The sequence below is a fragment of the Doryrhamphus excisus genome, chromosome 1 (genome assembly GCF_030265055.1).
Source record: "Doryrhamphus excisus isolate RoL2022-K1 chromosome 1, RoL_Dexc_1.0, whole genome shotgun sequence".
Classification (NCBI taxonomy): Eukaryota; Metazoa; Chordata; class Actinopteri; order Syngnathiformes; family Syngnathidae; genus Doryrhamphus; species Doryrhamphus excisus.
Genome location: NC_080466.1, coordinates 38,982,809 through 39,001,413, shown reverse-complemented (window position 1 = coordinate 39,001,413; position 18,605 = coordinate 38,982,809). Strand labels below are relative to the sequence as shown.

The following is an 18,605-nucleotide window of genomic DNA, read 5'->3' as shown; positions in this document are numbered from 1 at the left end:
GACTGGAAACGTATGTTGGATTGATCACTTTTTGGCATAATGACTACATGTTAATATTGCTTGACTCTTCTTTTATTCTGTTTTCTGGCATTTTTGCACAAGAACAAGTGAAATTGATTAATAATTGTTTGATCTTCCTAATTGAACAGGTTGATAGGCCATTTATTTTATCATGGAGTGTATTTTGGTTGGGGAAAAGGTCTTTTTTTTCATTTGAGATGACTTTTTTCCTGACCCTTTTTGTTGCTCTGTGCTCACTCCTAGTATGACAGTATGTGTTGGGTTGATAATAAGACAAAAATGCTGACTATTCAGTTTTTCTGTCCTCATACAGTAGGGGTGTCTAAACTTTTTCCATTGAGGACTACATACAGAAAAAAAAGGAAGATGTGGGCCTAATGTTGAATTAAATTGAAGTCTTTCTTTTGTAAAAACAAGCTGACCCAGACCGCACTTTGGACACCACCGTCACATAGTCGATGGATGTCTGCCTTATGGCCGACAAATACGAAAGCGTTTGTTCCTCTTGCTATTTATACTGCAGTGTAATCCAGCGGGGAAAAGATTTGTCTACTGAGCTCTCTGGGTTGTCCGATTTGACGTGAACAAACTGGTTAAACGTCAAGCTGGAATTACCGAAGTCACAACAGGTTATTTTGTTCCGTGCATACAAAACATCTGACAGCAAGCATACATTCCTTACGTGAGACCGGGGATGTCCAAACTTTTTCCACAAAGCCCACACAATGACAATTTTTTTGGTAATATTTTGACTTTATTTTTGTCAAACTACAGCTATTTTTACGTTTTGTTGTTTTTTTCAATGGGGTTGCACGGCGTTCGAGTGGTTAGCACGCAGGCCTCACAGCTCGGAAACTTGAGTTCAATTACACCCTCGGCCATCTCTGTGTGGAGTTTGCATGTTTTCCCCGTGCATGTGTGGATTTTCTTCGGGTATTCCGGTTTCCTCCCACATTCCAAAAATATGCTAGGTTAATTAGCGACTCCAAATTGTCCATAGGTATGAATGTGAGTGTGAATGGTTGTTTGTCTATATGTGCCCTGTGATTGGCTGGTGACCGGTCCAGAGTATACCCCACCTCTCACCCGAAGACAGCTGGGATAGGCTCCAGCACCCCTGCGATCCTCGTGAGGATAAGCGTTCTTCTCGTAATGTTCTTCTCGTAATTATAATTTTATTTTACTTTATTATTGTAGGACGCCACACATGTCCGCAAAGTCAGTCTTGTATGGGGTAAACAGAACAGGGGCGAGCACAGTTCCTTGCGGTGCTCCCTTGCTGCTGGTCAAAACGTCGCACCTGCAGTTCCCCAGTCGCACGTACGGAGGTCTGCCAGTCAGGTAGTCTGTGATCCATGCCATTCGGTGTGATCTATACTCCGACCCATGTCAGTTTATCCCTGAGGAGCTGAGGCTGGGAGGTGTAAATGTAATCCTCACAGCACTACTGTCTCTTTCCAGGTGAGCGCGAGATTGGTGAAGCAAGAAGATGATTACATCCTCAACTCACACTTTTTCCAGGTATGTAAGATGGAAAAAGGTGCTGGAGCCTATCCCAGCTGTCTTCGGGCGTGAGGCGGGGTACACCCTGGACTGGTCGCCAGCCAATCACAGGGCACATATAGACAAACAACCATTCACACTCACATTCATACCTATGGACAATTTGGAGTCGCCAATTAACCTGAAAACCGGAGTACCCGGAGAAAACCCACGCATGCACGGGGAGAACATGCAAACTCCACACAGAGATGGCCGAGGGTGGAATTGAACCCTGGTCTCCTAGCTGTGAGGTCTGCGCGCTAACCACTAGTCCGCCGTGCCGCCCTGCAGGAGTAATAAACTCAAATAAAACAAACATGTCATGGAGATACTACTAGAAAGTCAAGTTCAAGTTGGATTGAATGTTATTCAGGTTCACCACAGATGCTTTTAGAGAAGTAGGAAGAGAGAAGTGATAAAAATGTGACATACTTTGAAGCACACATGCTTGGAAAATGTTTTCTATGGGGTAAAAACCGCATGATAAGTTCAGTACACAGGTGCTAAACACATTAACACTAACCCTAACTAACACATTCAAGTGATTAATCATGATAATGGAGTCTTTCCAATTGCTGATGAGTCGTTTCACGGTATGACTCCATAACCTCCGTCAGCATTTCACCTCAATGATCTCTTCTATACGTCATTGTTGTGCTTTTTCCTGTGCTATAAATAGCCCCTAAGGTGCTGAGACAGTCTAAATTTACTGTTCCATTCCGTCTTATAGTTGGACAGTTTTGGTGGGTGCGGAATGGTGACTCAGCGCCATGTGGACTGCTTTGCTTTGTGCTGGAGTAGAGCGTGGAAGTGATATGGGTGTGGAAATGTAATGACTGACTGGATCATGGATAAAATATACTGCATATTGGCTTTTGGTAGTCTTACATAAATTGTGTGGTGGATAAGAACGGAGCTGTGTGTGCTACTCACTTCTTTTTTTCCCCACTTTACAAAATAGCCATTTGTAGAGCACAGGCCCCTTCAAGGCCAAGCAGAAAAGGAAAACGAATTAGTTGTGCATTTCTTTATGACTCAACAGGCTATTTCCTGGAAAATGATGTAAAGAATTACCAATAGGGGGCGGCACGGCAACCTAGTGGTTAGCGCGCAGACCTCACAGCTAGGAGACCAGGGTTCAATTCCACCCTCGGCCATCTCTGTGTGGAGTTTATATGGTCTCCCCGTGCATGCGTGGGTTTCCTTCCACATTCCAAAAACATGCTAGGCTAATTGGCGACTCCGTAGGTATGAATGTGAGTGTGAATGGTTGTTTATATGTGCCCTGTGATTGGCTGGCAACCAGTCCAGGGTGTACCCCGCCTCTCGCCCGAAGACAGCTGGGATAGGCCCACGACCCTCGTGAGGAAAAAGCGGTAGAAAATGAATGAATGAATTACCAATAGACTAAGTGACCCAAATGGCCAGAAGTGGAAAATAAGGACTAGGTAGTATTGATATCAGCTTGACAATCATGGCAAATATCCATTTTGTACCATGAACTTGTAGTATTTGTCAAACACAGTTGTTTGTGTGTGTGTTTTTAGCATTTGCCACATATTTTCCTTTGCATTTGTTTTTTTTTTGTTAATCTTGCAGCATTCATGCGATTGCAGCATTTCCTGTTTGTACTTCTTTTGTGGTGTTTTTTGTTTATTTTTTTCTGATTATAGTCATGATCAACAAATTAAAGACAAAATAATTCAAAATTCCGAGTAAAAACTACAGTTATCAGTATCAGCATTTAATTGACTTAGTATCTGATCGATACCGCAAACCTGCAGTATCGCCCACCCCCTTTAGGATTCAGGACCAATCAGCTTTTGTTTGCTTAGTGCCATGCGCGTGTATACGGGGAAGTCACCTGTGTGACGTCACATGTTTGACTCCTAGACATCCCTCACAGCCACCGTGTCGGTGTGTTCAGTAGTGGTGGTTGCAGGAGGACCAGACGGGCGCGCACACACACACAGCCGGGGTCAAACACTAACTCACTACAGAAGCTTTACAAGTCGACTACGCCTCCCGGGGAAAAGTGTAGGGGAAACACTCGACGCTCGCAAGGCACTTTTTCGGCGGAAGCGGTAAGTTATAATGTCTTGTGAAAGTTACTCTTTGGTCTGCGTGTGACTTTTGGGTCAACATATTTATTCACAATGTAAAATAAGAGAATCATAGGACGTCGCTTTTTGTGTTATTCCACTTGGCAGTTGAGTGATATAATCCCGGTAGTGGCACTACTACTACTACTACTAGTAGTTACTTTCGAACCGGCGAAAAAAAGAAAGGTTTCAATCTCTAAATATTTCCTTCGTTCAGTCCATACAAAAGTTCTACCTTTCATGTTAATTCATGTTTGTATCGACAACAGGCATTAAAATGTATAAATACCTTCGGCGCCAGCTCGTAGTCAATGGCAACCAGGCTAGTGTGTAAGCTAGCTAACTTTTAGAAAACTCAAAACTAGAATGTGTTTAAAATGAGACATTACAACGTTGTCAAATGGAGGTTTTATTTAAAAGAAAACTTTCCAGGGGGCACTGTAACCTTGATATGCATGGAGGATCAGGTTGCTTGATTATTATCCACTAGCACTTTATGTTCTAATCCATCTTTCAGCCATGTTAGAGAACACTAAGGCACTAAGCCTTTCAGATTTCTTATGTCTTCTTTTAAATTAATAATTCAATGTTAGAAAATGGTAACTTGAACATGTTAAGCACCAACAGGGTTAGAATGAGACTGGTTACTTTTCTTCCTCTGTTTATGAACACTCCAACAGTGCATTCAAAGCAGATTTTTTTTAATAACACCGAAGTCACTCACACTGTTCACATAACACCCGAAAGACAAACTAAGCACATTGATAAGAAAATATTAAATGAAGATGCAAGTTATTGATTATTATTTGATAAGAGCAGATCCTTTCACATGTTCAAGGATCTTTATCCGAGGAGATGGTCATGCCAGTGTAGTGGCTTGGACCAGACATGATTTTTTGCAATGTCTGGTTTCACTTCCATGGTTGGTGGCTTTACTTTTCTTTGGGGTACTTCCATCTCAGGGAGCCTGCCTTGCGCTTGGGAGTCATGATGAAGGTATAAGAGAGAGAACGAGGGTAACGTTGTAGCTCTTGAGCGAGTCTTGTATTTGCAAATGAAATTGTTTTAGTAGAAACTTTTAAGTAATTAATGGCGATGCATCATAACCAGGAAATATCATCAACCGAGGACCCTCTGTCTCAGTAATTGAGATATAGATGATGCATGCTTTTGGAATTGTGCATGTGTATATCATATTATAGATGAATGGATGGACGAATGGATAGACTTCCTTTATTGTCATTACACAAAAACACAGCAGTGAAATTGCCAACAAAATGTCGTTGCCTGGCTCCTGTAATACACCAGAAACTTAGTAGATAAATAATAATAATAATAATAATAAAGAGAATAAATAGATGACACCGAATATAAACAACGTAATGCACAGGAACATTATGTTCCTTAATGTGATTTTTGTTGAGCATTAAACCATCACAATTGTCATCACCATGACGAATTCTACTGTATCTATCGAAGTTGCACAGTGCCAAACCATTCCTGCATCGACAGCATTCTCTTTGCTTCTGGAAGCAGCAGTCTTTCTGTGAGTGTAATACTATCTGCGTGCAGGTAGCACTGTGTCAATATTAGCTATTGGCATCATAAGTCGCTTGGAGGACGCTCCCTGGACATCTGTTTAGTAAGAAGTTGCTCACATGGAACTTTAAGATGATTTTTCTTGTTGAAATAATAATTCTACCCTGGCAGCCCGGTTTAGGATTATTCGTTAAAGTGAGAAACACCCTGCAGATATGAACACATGCAGAGAAAACACACACACACGCACACACACAGAGTGGAAGGGTTCATGTTATGCTGGTATAGCAGGTTTGACAAGCTGTCAAAGATTTGAGTACAAGAGTCACAAAAGATAAGTAAGGTGTGTGTGTGTGTTTGTCATTCAAACTGCTATTTTTCACCTATTTGTGATTTCTGCATTTGGAGCTCTGCTGGTCTTTGTTGATGAAAAGTCTTGTGACCCAGTCTGCCGCTGACTTGTGTGTACGTATGTATGCATGTATGTACGTACGTGTGCGACTGGAGGGCAAGGAGAACAAGTGTTAGACATTAATCTTGCTTAGTTAACCAAAGGAGGGCTTTGATTCTGCCCAGCAGCTCTGCTGAGTTTCATTAAAGGCTGCTTTGTTCAAGGTTATTAGTGTGTGTGCTCACAGGATGCTGTTACTGTACTAATATTACATGCCGCTGTGCTGCAGCAAAAATGGCAGATTAAAGACGTTTAGTTTTTACTTTCATTTTCGGTAATGGGGTCAAGGAACACATTCAATGAACCTTAGAAACTAGTACCGTATACTGTGTCTTTCTTGTATTATATTCAAATATAACATCATTATTTACTTACTTATAGCTAACAATGGACGTCATGGGAAATACCTAGTTTGACATACATAAAAAAACTTCAACGGTGTTCCGTTTACATAACTGACAAGTATATTAACCAAGCTACAGTGATATTATTATTGTAGCAGCTAACATAAAAAACAATTTTAATCTCGCGTACTAACACAATGTGTTGCTAATTGCTAATCTCAGCGTGATTCACTTATGGAAGAGTGGATACCTAGCTCTCAATTTTGCTACAAAGACTAGCCGTCAGCATTTATTTTTACCTGTGCTGGAAGACACAGCCATCCCAATGACAACGGGCATCATAAGTGTTTGTTTGGGTAGTGTTGTTAATCATCAAAATAAGGCTAGATTCTGCAAATATTACATGGTATCATCAGTGTACGTGATCACAGCATGGATATCAAACCATGCAACGTTGTTTGAGGTTTTTTTTTAGAGCGATTCATAGTCAAAATAGGTGTATCCCAATGATGTCTGATGTCAGCTAGCTCATATTAACTCATTTTCTTGTGTTATAATGCACAGAAAAGGGAATGATAAGAATTCCAAAATAAAAAAAAAATCCCCTTTCAATTACATTTGGCAACACCACATTGCCATGATTGCAAATTAATTTCTGGAAGTCGATTACAGCACACACAAGGTTATTATTTATTTTCTATTTTTGGCTTATCCTTCATCGCCTTATTAAACTGTATTTGTTTGTCAATTGGCGCACATTTTCCTTGTCTGGTAAGTGGCAACGGCACACCAGAAGCCACATCAACTAACTGGCATCAAGCCATTACTGTTTAAGTTCCTTCCGCCTTTGCCCTTACTACTATGATACGCTAACATGGCAAAGAGGCTTATTGCTGCGTATTAGAGCGGTATGCTAATATCCTGTAGAAGGAGAAGCACACGTGTGATGTGTAAGATGGGTTAGGGTACTAAGGATATTTTTTTTTACACACTGTAATAATCTTTTCAGTTCCTGTTGACTTGAGTATAAAGTGCTTTAGGCACAAACAACTTACAGTACGCAAATTATGCAAACACTGTCATTTTGTTTCTGGAAAGAATGCGGCGTATGTGATACACTGTATTCAATGTTGCCTTTCAGGCGTGCAAATGAGCACCTAACAGTGCAAAGTTCCACAACCTGTTCCACCAGCTTGCTTACTGCGTATGCCACATTTTTCATCACTTGAATGCATAACCAAAATTTGTCGTGCATCTGTTGGCATGACCTTAAAAACTCACATTCATGGTGGAGTGGAATTTATCTTTTTAAGTTATGCCTTCAGGGGTGCCCAAACTGAAACGAAAACCCTGAAATCTGAACTGCTGATAGTAATAACTAATAATAAGATAAAGTATTCCAATGTGAAAGAGCTGTATTTTGTACATTTTTCTTTTGCTTGTGTGTTTTTTTTGTATTAGTCATTAATTGTAATTATGGTTAATTAAAAAAACTCTAAATTGGACTTGTTGAAACTAGTGGAGACCCTGTATAATGGTATGATGTAACATGCAGTATGATGTAATTGCTCGTTTCATTCACATCCTTATGTCGGTTGTCTTGCTGAAGGATGTTCAATTTAGTGTAGCCCCAGGAGCATACACACACACACACACACACACCATGCACCATTTACAAGTAAAGGTCTGTTATAAAGTTTTCTTTCATCTAGGGTCCACCAGCCCAGCTTCCAGAATGTAAACTGGAAAGCCCCCCTCCCATGTCTCGCTCTTTTCCCGTCCCACCCTTTCACCCTTTGTATGTGTTCACTTTTTCCAGCTCCTTTGGGGATATAAAGCACACTTTTTTTTTCTATGTCGCACAGTATTTATATTTGCTAGAACTGAGAGGTATAATTATTCTATGACATTATAAAGTTGGTTAAACAGCGACTATTGTGAGCGAGCCTCTCACGCCTCTTGACTTGACGCAGAAACAGTTAAGGGTTAGTCAGCACAACAACAACAACAGAGGCGTGTGTCACTCTTAGTAAGCATCAAAAATCCGTTCTTAAAAGTCTACAACAAAGACTGTTCTGTAATCTGTAAATATACTGTACATGCCTTCTTTTGTGTGCAATGGAGCTTGTAAATCCTTGCAAAGCTGGGGGGGTTTCCAGCACGCACAGGAGGCTTGATTTTCAAGTTTTTCAAGATTTAAAGCTTAAGGTTTTTTTTTTCTCTTGTTGTTATCTACACACTGAGAAAATGTCAACATGGCCTTCATTAAACTTCTCTTTTAACACCGATGCTTTGCTGATGATGAACTGTGGTCAGCACCCTCAATTAAACCAAGTAAACTTTTATGACCTTGCCATCGGAATGGAGAATCATTAGGAACCAGAAGTGGAACAAGGAATTAGAATCATTAGAATCCGAATGAAATGATGCACAATCCCACTCATAAGCACTTCTTACAGTATATAGCACTGCTTCTCAAATAGTGGGGCAGGGCCCCCCCTAAGAGGTGCAGGGGAGGGGGGTACTGTCAGGGGGAGAATCGAGACGCTTTCATTTCAATGCAGACCTACCAACATTATATTATGAATATGCTTGTATGCTCTCCATTTTGTTGCAATTTCAGATAAATGTATAAATATTATCAGTTTCTGTAGTATTTCAAATCGGAGGGGGGGGGTGTTGCGGGAAAAAATACTTCTGTCCCTTACAGGCGGCATGGCGGAAAATAATTGAGAAGCACTGGTATATAGTAATACGTGACGCAACCCACAAAATGTACATGCAATGAAATTCAGCTTGAATGAAGTCGGGGGGTGGGTTGGTGGGGGGCTTTATGCCTTATGGCATACCATAATATGAGTCTTTTTTTTTTTTTACAAAAAATGTTTTATATTATGATTTGAAATAGAAAAAAAGACAAAATATGTCATTCAAACATAAACTGCAGTATTAGTATTATAGGTTAACTATTCATTCATTCATTCATTTTGGGGGTGTTGGAGCCTATCCCAGCTGTCTTCGGGCCAGAGGCGGGGTACACCCTGGACTGGTCGCCAGCCAATCACAGGGCACATATAGACAAGCAACCATTCCCAGGTTAACTATTGTGCAACATATTTTATTTTGAATATTTTTTCAAAGTAAAACACATCTGAAATGTCAGTAATTACATTTTTCATCACTACTTTCTTTTTCGGCTTAGTCTTAGTGTATTGTTGCTGCTGCTCTGTATTTTCACTCATATATATCTTCTCACATAACTAAAAGGTAGTTTCCAAAATGATGTAATAAGATGGAAATTTCGACTTCCTCGCTTGTTCCCATCTGACGACACTGTTAGCTCTCTTCCTTTTTCTGTTTCTGATGCACGTAAACATCTTTTACTTAACTGCCAATCTGATGTTATTCCAGGAGGCTGAGGTGAGCTGTTGCCATGGCACCCTTCCTGCGTATCGCCTTCAATGCATATGATGTAGGCGCTCTGCCTGCTCTGTCTGAACCCCCCATTTGTGCCATCAAAATAAAGGAGTCTGTCAGCACAGGTGTGTATAGCAAATGCATACAGTGCGTTCTCTAACCAACAATAGCCGATAGAGCACCAGTAACTCGTGGAGTTGCTGACAAAAGAAATACATTTATTTTATACAAACATTTCAAATAGGAATCCGACCGAATCCTAGCCGCAAGACCACCAGGGACTGACTTTGTGGATTTCATAGTCACACCTACTAAGTAAGATAAGATATTTGGATTAGGTAGTAATTTAGCTGCTGAAAATCCCTTGTGATGAATGGAACTAATTCACATTTATGCACAAGGAGGCCATGCAGGGATGGGAGAGATGAATTTTAAGATGCTATGTGTACCGTACTATCCATATTTTTACAGGGAACTGGCCGGTGGTCTCCAAAGTGCGGCGCAAGAGCCATTTATGGTCCGTGACTGTCTTTTTATTGGCCGATGGCACTTTCTAAATGTTGCATTTAACAAGATAACTACATAAACTAAAGTACAAATGTTCAAAAAGAGCTGTAATGGAGTTTAAAAATTTTATGGAAAACGTATCGTAAGTCAATAATATGAGAAACAAAAAAGAAAGTTGCAATTCTAGGAAAGTGAGATTGGATAGAAGTTACAATGTTGGGATCATAACGTCAAAATATTCAGAAAATATAGACATAATATTACAAGACAAAATGGACAAGAAGAAACTTTAAAAATTTGTAAAAAAAATATATATATAAATAAATACAATTAAATCAACAAAAAAGGGTAATAGAAGCTGAAAAAGTTCATACTAATATTAGCTAAATGGCTTAAGTAAAAATAGCTTTAATAATAATAATAATAAAATCAAATAATAGATAAAATAATAATAAAATAATAATAATAAATAATATAATAATAAATGAAATAAAAAATAATATCTACAAATTATTTAAAAAAAATTATAAAATAAAAATTAAATACAACAAAAAAGCAAAGCTTAGATGCAGGCTGTCTATGTGAAAGTGTGTCCTAAAGTAGCCCTGGCATCCTTTTGGTATGTGGCCCTCAGTGGGAAAAGTTCTCTGCACTTCATGTACAATACACATATTTAGTTATACACTAAATATTGCTATTCCTATGTCAGGTTGGCCATTTTGTTGGTCTTGTTCTCCCAAACTAATTATATTCTTATTTTTGACAGAGCGAGGAAAAACATTGGTTCAGAGGAAGCCCACCATGTATCCAACATGGAAGACCACATTCGATGCTCATATTTATGAGGGGCGTGTCCTAGAAGTGGTTCTCTTGCAAGGAGCTGAGCAGCCATTGGCCAAGGCTTCAGTTGGCGTGTCTGTGCTAGCAGAACGCTGTAAAAAGTCCAAAACCAATGGTCGTGCTGAGTTCTGGGTGGACCTGATGCCTTCTGGAAAGGTTCAAGTGGCTGTCCAGTATTTCTTGGAGGACAGCGATGCGAGTAAGTCGGCCATTTTCAGTAATATTAACTGTTCTGTATGTAAAGTTCAGGCTGTTAGATAAAGTTAGACTTTCTCCTGTGAAATAAACATAAGCAGGAAAAGCAAAACACATACATTCCGTGACCGGGAATAGAACCCAGGCTTGCAGCGGTGAGAGTGCCAAATCCTAGCCACTAGACCACCAGGGACTATGTGGCGACTTCCACTATTGCACAGTCCATTATGGGGGGGTCGGAGGGCAGGTTGGAGCGGGAGAGCAAGGAAAATGCTCTTCTTCAGTGTAGCTGCATGCGACTCCATTTTCCGCCGGGTGCACGTAACCATTTCCCAAGTGAGTGTCATATTTACAAGCCAACCCGTAGTGCATCATGATCACGAAATGCTGTAAACCGAGGACCGCCTGTATTTATCCACCTGCAAAAACAACCCTGTATTCTGCCATTGTTATTTTGAATGTAATATACTCACATATGCACAGGTCCGAACTGGTTTTTCAGGAATGATTTGAAAAATAATTCCATTCAGCAGTAGTTTTAGCACCTGTCATTTATAAAGTACTTTACACTGTTCAGTTACTTCAATATTAAAAAGTAGGGACAGCTCATTGAGTTTAAAAGTGTCTTTCTTCGGTGGAATTTATTTAAAAAATCATACACAGGAAGAGCAAGGTAGGGATGTACATTTGTACCCTTCTCTTCATGTATTATTTATGTCTTGGCTATGATGTAATAAACAGCCGACCAGTCAAACTGTAAATGATTACTTCTTAATCTGCTCCGATACGAGCTAGCAGGGTGTGTCTGTGTCGCTGCTGGTAAGACGACCTTATACCTCGGTCGACGCCATGTAATGTGGCAGAAAGATAATGATACAATTTTACTCACTCTAGCAGACACTAACAGTTTCAGTCTGCAAATGCTAACTAATGTTAGTTTTAGATGAGAATACATGCTAATAATTTGTTAGCCGTTGGTCTTATTCAGAGGCAAGTAGCCCATTCCGGGGGGGTTGTGAGTGGAGTGGACGGTTTTAAGAGAGAGCTCCACACTTTATCAGCTTTCTGCCACACACGCCACAGGTTTCCTGAAAAGCAAGCTGGAGTATTTTTAGCTATTTTCTTCCATTCCCACTTTCATGGCCTGGCTCTTTGAAGTGGCGTCCAAGACAAGCATCTGTCAGCGAACGGCAAATAGGGAACGAGTTTATCTCTTTCATCTCATTCCACTTCTTTGTCTATCAGCCGTCCTTTTAAGATTGCCCTTTCCTACAAAGTATCCCTTTCGCTCCCTGCTTGAGTACTCAAGCACTCGCTCTCCTTATCGCTAGGCTCTGCCTGCTTTGTTTACCGCTCTCACGCCTCCTTTGCTGTCTTCTCCCAGTGACTTTTGACCCCACCCAGTTGACTTGCATCAGCTGCTTATTCCCGCTTGTATCTTTCTGTGTTTACCCTTCATTCAATTGCTGCACCCGAGGCCTCGTTCCTTTATTAGCTGGGGGGGTTATGACTGCTGACTATTGCATAACAGCAGGTGGCAGCGCCCCAAAACGTAATGGTTGGGAATCAGTCAGGTTAATGACTTAAAACTTATTTCGGTAACACTTGGTAGGGAGATGCAAGACTGGGAATTGACACAATAGGGCCCTGTCAATCATGTCAGAATAGGAATGGAATGGCCTTTATTGTCATTATACAAGATGTACAACGAGATTGGAGAGCTTCTCCTTTCAGTCTAGTAGTTTCAAGTTAAAAAAAAGTATATAAAAGTAGAGTAAAAAAGACAATTTAACAAGATATATACAAGATATCCAAAATATACACATAGCATTGCACAGGAGCATATGCAGGAGCAGACATATTGCAGATATATTAATTTTAGTGCAATGATAAATGGGCCATAGTGCAAATAGTGACTGGTGTATACAGATGAGTAAAGTCACATATGAGTGTATTGTATTGCGTTGTTAAATAAATAAATATGATTGAGGTAGTAACAGAGGCAGTGATGGAAATATTATAATTGAATAATAGAATTGTCAGTCTGTATCGATACATAAAGTCGTCCCTCATTGACAGCGTACTTCCTGGTGGCTATTATCGCATCCGTATAATACATATAACACTTTGGGACCATTGTAGAATACTTCTCTACTGCTGCTGTTTGTGTTTAAGGGGAAACTCACGATGCGCTTCAATCATTTTATTAACAAACACTCACACAGGAGCTGCTGTCGGCCACTCTCTACGCTGCTAACCTCTTGCAAGCACTCAGCTGAGAGTGAACTCTAGCCAGGCAGGCCCCGCTTCTTAAAGGCAGATGCACGTGATAGCTATTGCTAACCGTGATAGTGAGGGTGTGATGTTCCAACCGAGATGTAGCGAGGGACAAATACATTTTTTATTTGTTGGGATCTACAGAAAAATTGCTTGGTTTTTCAGAATAGACATCAAATGTTTAAATAAGACTGCAGAGTTATTGAAAGACAATTTACGTCACTCCCAAATGTGTGTGTGTGTGTGTAACATTTCCTTGAATCAGCTCTTTTACTGATTGCTTTTTTTCTTCAGCACAAAACCAACAATCTGTGAGAGTCGCCCCCGAGGACGGACTCACGACTCTGAACAGGAGGAGGGGAGCGTTCAAACAGCCCAAGCTTCACATCATCAAGAACCATGAGTTTTCTGCCACTTTCTTCCACCAGCCTACCTTCTGCTCCGTGTGCAGGGAGTTTCTCTGGTGAGTTCAGCCTGGGTCGAGCCGGTCAGCATTTTAAACACAATGGAAGAAACAACAACAAGTCTTTTATTATTATTATTGCAAGAGTGAGTCAGAAGGGAATGCATCAAGGTTGTCGTGTTACATTCCAACTACCGTAAGTCAGCAGCTCAAACCTGTTGGTCAAACTCCTACCACCATCTTGTAACGCACCATACAGGTTGATTTTTTTTTTATTGTATTATCTTCATCTCAGGAGGTTTTCGCACTTGATAAAACTTAGATTGACATTGTAGATTTGGATATGATGCAGGTGATAAATGGCAACCTTAGCATATCTAGTGAATGGTATCATGTTTAGCCAGAAGCTTTAAAGTGGTGCGGAATTTTAGTTTTAATTCACACAAACATTGGATAGGCCTGCATAATTGTATTAAATTAGCATCATACCTACGCTGAATCAATCATTTGCTATGTCACATCACAAAATCATACTTTATTTTTCCACCCAGGGGGCTCAACAAGCAAGGCTACAAGTGCAGACGTGAGTTTTCGCCAATCTTTCACATTTCTACATCAAATCATCTTCACATTGTGACCCGATATTTGGTAATATATCCCACCCAGAATGCAATGCAGCAATTCACAAGAAATGCATCGAAAAGATTATCGGCAGATGCACCGGCACAGCAGCCAACAGTCGTGACACGATGGTGAGTTCGATTTGGATGTGCTGCTGTTTTTTTTTTTTTTGTTTCCCTTACGGTCTCTTATTTGCAGTGCAAAAGCAACACAAATATCCTTGTCATTTTGAGTCTACCTACTAAATATGTATATATGTGTGTAGTTCCAGAAAGAGCGCTTCAAGATTGACATGCCACATCGCTTCAAGTACCATAACTACAGGAGCCCTACCTTCTGTGACCATTGTGGCACCCTGCTGTGGGGTATTTATAGACAGGGCCTCAAATGTGAAGGTGGGCAGCGTCTTTATTTCAATTGTCATCCCTTGTACTTATTATGGTATGAAATTATTTAGTCTGCTTTTGACACTTTGCTCCTCCGTTTCCACTTTGTTAATCAATGGATTCTTGTTTTTTTATTGTTTTTTTCACAACAGATTGTGGCATGAACGTTCATAGTTATTGTCAGAAAAAAGTGGCCAATCTGTGTGGCATCAACCAGAAGCTATTGGCTGAAGCTCTGTCTCAAGTCCCCCAGGTTCGTAACACACATGATAGAATTTGCAAACATATTTCGTATATATTTAAGGAATAACTTTACATTTTTAATTAGAACATCAGAATATTGTTCAATTATCTTCATTAGATAACACACAAGAATACTTCAATGTCACATGTATGCTTAAAATTTAAAAAAGAAAGTAGTTCCCTGACCGGGAATCGAACCCGGGCCGCGGCGGTGAGAGCGCCGAATCCTAGCCACTAGACCACCAGGGAGTGCTATAAGCAGATAGTGACGTGGAACAACATCGCAAAGTCAATACTGATGTTTTGGCTACACATAAATGATGATTTTACATCCTAGAAATCCCTGAAGAAGTCCGATAGCAATGGAGCCGATATCGGCATCTATCAAGATGTCCAAAGTGCAACAACAGACCCTGCTGGTAAGCCGTTGTCATAGCGACTTACATACACTCCCATACCAGCAAGAGTTGAAATGTGATTGGAAGATCAAGTCCCATTGCTCTGCATTCTTACGTATTCACTGCGAAATGTGAAAATGTTACAGCTGGTGGGAATGGCAAAATGCAAGATGGCTCCAGTTCTTGCGTACTTCCTGTTTCCCGGGTACACCTCACCGTCAACCACCTGGTCTTCCATAAAGTTCTGGGCAAAGGCAGCTTTGGCAAGGTGTGCTATCTGTAGTCCATGGGCTGTTTTTAAACCAGATTGGAACATCTAATGAAGCTGCTGTGATCCTCAGGTGCTGTTAGCCGAGCTAAAGGGCAAGGGTCAGTACTTTGCTGTGAAGGTTCTAAAAAAAGACGTGGTTCTCATGGATGATGACGTGGAGTGTACCATGGTGGAGAAGAGAGTTCTTGCCCTGGCCTGGGAGAACCCCTTCCTCACACACCTTTACTCCACATTCCAGTCTAAAGTGAGCACACGCAAAGCTACACTGACGTCAGAGCATCTCATCACTGTGTTCGATTCTGTCTAACGTGTTGTTTACTCAGGAGCACCTTTTCTTTGTCATGGAATACCTCAATGGCGGCGACTTGATGTTCCATATCCAAGACAAAGGCCGATTCGATCTAGTCAGAGCCACGTGAGTACACTTGGTTAAAGATTGTTGTTGTCCAGATCACTCAGCTGGCATCCTGACTGTTGTCGTTTTGAACTCCGACCTCCAGATTCTATGCTGCTGAGATAGTAGTGGGCCTGCAGTTCCTCCACTCCAGGGGAATTATCTACAGGTAACATCCACTTGAGAGACGTAACAACTACGGAAAATATTCAACTCACACGGCATCACAAGACCGCAACATACTCTTGAACTTTAATCTCAGACGACAAGATAGCGAGATAGTTATCATATAACCAATGCATGACATTCATCTCTGGAACCCTGCAGGGATCTGAAGCTGGATAACGTCATGCTGGACAAGGACGGCCACATTAAAATTGCAGACTTTGGAATGTGTAAAGAGAATATATTTGAAAACGCCCGAGCCTCAACATTCTGTGGGACTCCAGACTACATTGCACCTGAGGTATTTGAGGTTGGAGTCCGTCTGGAGCGGGTGTGTCCATGGGTGGTTTATTTATTTAGCAAAAAGGTAAAAAAATGGAAAAAGACACTAATAATAACATAAAGCAGCAAATTTCAGACATAGCTGCAAATAGTGATTAATCATGATCAATTTAAAAACGGATTAATCTGATTAAAATTTTTAATCAGACCTGCTTTTAACATACACAAAAGCTTTTTTAACCTTTTAATATAATTTTTAACTACATGGACTGCATCCCTTTCATTTTCAGTATGCAGCACTCAGTGGAAAACGTTTGGACACCCCCGCTTATAGATGGAACTAGCGTTATCACAATAATCCTTTGTTGCAGTACTGGAGACGTCTTTCACACTGCTCTACTATCTCACGTGGCAGATCCTCTTAGGACAGAAATACACCTTCTCGGTCGACTGGTGGTCTTTCGGCGTCTTGGTCTATGAAATGCTGATCGGTCAGTCACCTTTCCAAGGTGACGATGAGGATGAACTGTTTGAGTCCATCCGGTCGGACACCCCTCACTACCCTCGCTGGATAACAAAGGAGGCCAAGAAACTGCTTGAGATGGTAATTAGTCCTACTTTGTGTGTTGAATTGATATGCAAATACATGTTATAACAGGTTACATTCAAGTTTGAATAACAAAATTTAACAAATTTAACACCACCCTCGGCCATCTCTGTGTGGAGTTTGCATGTTCTCCCCGTGCATGCGTGGGTTTTCTCCAGGTACTCCGGTTTCCTCCCACATTCCAAAAACATGCTAGGTTAATTAGCGACTCCAAATTGTCCATAGGTATGAATGTGAGTGTGAATGGTTGTTTGTCTATATGTGCCCTGTGATTGGCTGGCTACCAGTCCAGGGTGTAGCCCGCCTCTCGCCCGAAGACAGCTGGGATAGGCTCCAGCACCCCCGCAGTAGAAAATGAATGAACAAGTGCTTGTGTTTCATTTTAATCAAAGAAGTTGTCTTCTTTTTCTTCCATCCTGATTGCAGTTGTTTGAAAGAGATCCCGCTTCCCGACTCGGAATGGTGGGAGACATCCGAGCACAACCTTTCTTCAGAAATACCAACTGGTCAGCTCTGGAGAAGAGAGAAGTGGAGCCCCCTTTCAAGCCCAAAGTGGTGGGGATCATTCAGATTTTCTTTAAATAAAAAAAAATCTTCTGTCCAAAACACAATGTGAATCACGCCATCTTGCTTTCCACAGAAATCCCCAAGTGACTGCAGCAACTTCGACCGGGAGTTCTTGAGCGAAAAGCCGCGCCTCTCCCAAGGCGACAAGAACCTTATTGACTCCATGGATCAGGCGGCGTTCCGTGGCTTTTCTTTCGTTAATCCCAAATTGGAACATCTGATAAGCAAATGAAAAGACAATCTGGCCATCTTACAGTAGGGATATTTTCCTCCCATCTTCAACTGGATGAATCAAATCAAAACACAATAAGACACTATACTGTAAGTGTAACAAAGGGACATACTTCATATAGCAGTGTAACTAATAATCACAACTAAAGGGGTATTTTTTTTATTACTTATGTATAATGTTTTCTCAATGTAAACACTCTCACTAGATCATCAAATGTACTGTATCTTTAAATTAATACTGTGTATACGCAGGTAGGGTCAGATCCAAAACCTCCAGTTCGTAATGTGGTCCGATTTATTATATCTACACCACACGATTCCCACAATTCCTGCACTGACTTTAAGCCAACTGCACACTGTAAATGTCCTAAAAAAATGATTAATTTATTCTTTGTCAGTTTTCAGCTGGCCTTAAACCTGCACAAATATGAAACACAGATGGCGTCACCTGCAATATATACATATAGGTATTGAAGGGTGTTTTTGTTGGAGGAATTGGTATTTATCACGATGCAAATAGAGCTAGTGCTCCCTTTACTTTTGTATTTACACACTTTTACTGTTGATGATAAATAAATAAATGCATTTCTTCAATTGCATTTTGTTTTCATTGCATTTATATACAATAATGGACAATAATTGATATTGACAATAATGGAAAAAAAAATCACCTGCATTCTGTTTTGGCGATGTTACACACAGTGTCACCATTTCTGCATCATCTGCCTTCCGAATTTTGGCTTCCTGCACCCCAGGGAGTAAAGTACCGCTTGAGAAAAAAAAACCTCGACCTCTGGTGCCA

The 18,605-nt window shown here is 40.6% G+C and overlaps 1 protein-coding gene and 1 non-coding gene across 3 annotated transcripts; one reads left to right on the top strand and one right to left on the bottom strand.

Annotated features, from left to right (window-relative positions):
* Positions 1-3,460: 3,460 nt before the first annotated feature.
* On the top strand, positions 3,461-18,402 carry LOC131126337 (protein kinase C delta type-like). 2 transcript variants are annotated; one of them, XM_058068767.1, is made up of 17 exons: positions 3,461-3,647; positions 9,411-9,541; positions 10,690-10,962; positions 13,530-13,698; positions 14,190-14,221; positions 14,305-14,390; positions 14,525-14,654; positions 14,798-14,898; positions 15,226-15,307; positions 15,433-15,554; positions 15,628-15,801; positions 15,881-15,972; positions 16,058-16,120; positions 16,279-16,417; positions 16,814-17,002; positions 17,432-17,560; positions 17,646-18,402. In XM_058068767.1, exons 2-17 carry the CDS (start codon positions 9,433-9,435, stop codon positions 17,802-17,804), a joined length of 2,049 nt encoding a protein of 682 aa, XP_057924750.1. In that variant the 5' UTR covers positions 3,461-3,647; positions 9,411-9,432; the 3' UTR covers positions 17,805-18,402. The 2 variants fall into 2 exon arrangements, with proteins under 2 accessions (XP_057924750.1, XP_057924759.1); XM_058068776.1 differs by lacking the exon at positions 3,461-3,647 and adding an exon at positions 5,132-5,669.
* On the bottom strand, positions 15,066-15,137 carry trnae-cuc (transfer RNA glutamic acid (anticodon CUC)). The gene has a single exon. It is a non-coding gene; the product is annotated as a tRNA-Glu (tRNA).
* Positions 18,403-18,605: the final 203 nt, after the last annotated feature.

Excerpts from the sequence above, each read along its gene's own strand:
- LOC131126337 (XM_058068767.1), top strand. The coding sequence starts at position 9,433 with ATGGCACCCTTCCTGCGTATCGCCTTCAATGCATATGATGTAGGCGCT. Across the intron at positions 10,963-13,529 it reads CTTGGAGGACAGCGATGCGA|CACAAAACCAACAATCTGTG; the intron begins GTAAGTCGGCCA and ends TTTTTTCTTCAG. Across the intron at positions 14,655-14,797 it reads ACAGGGCCTCAAATGTGAAG|ATTGTGGCATGAACGTTCAT; the intron begins GTGGGCAGCGTC and ends TTTTCACAACAG.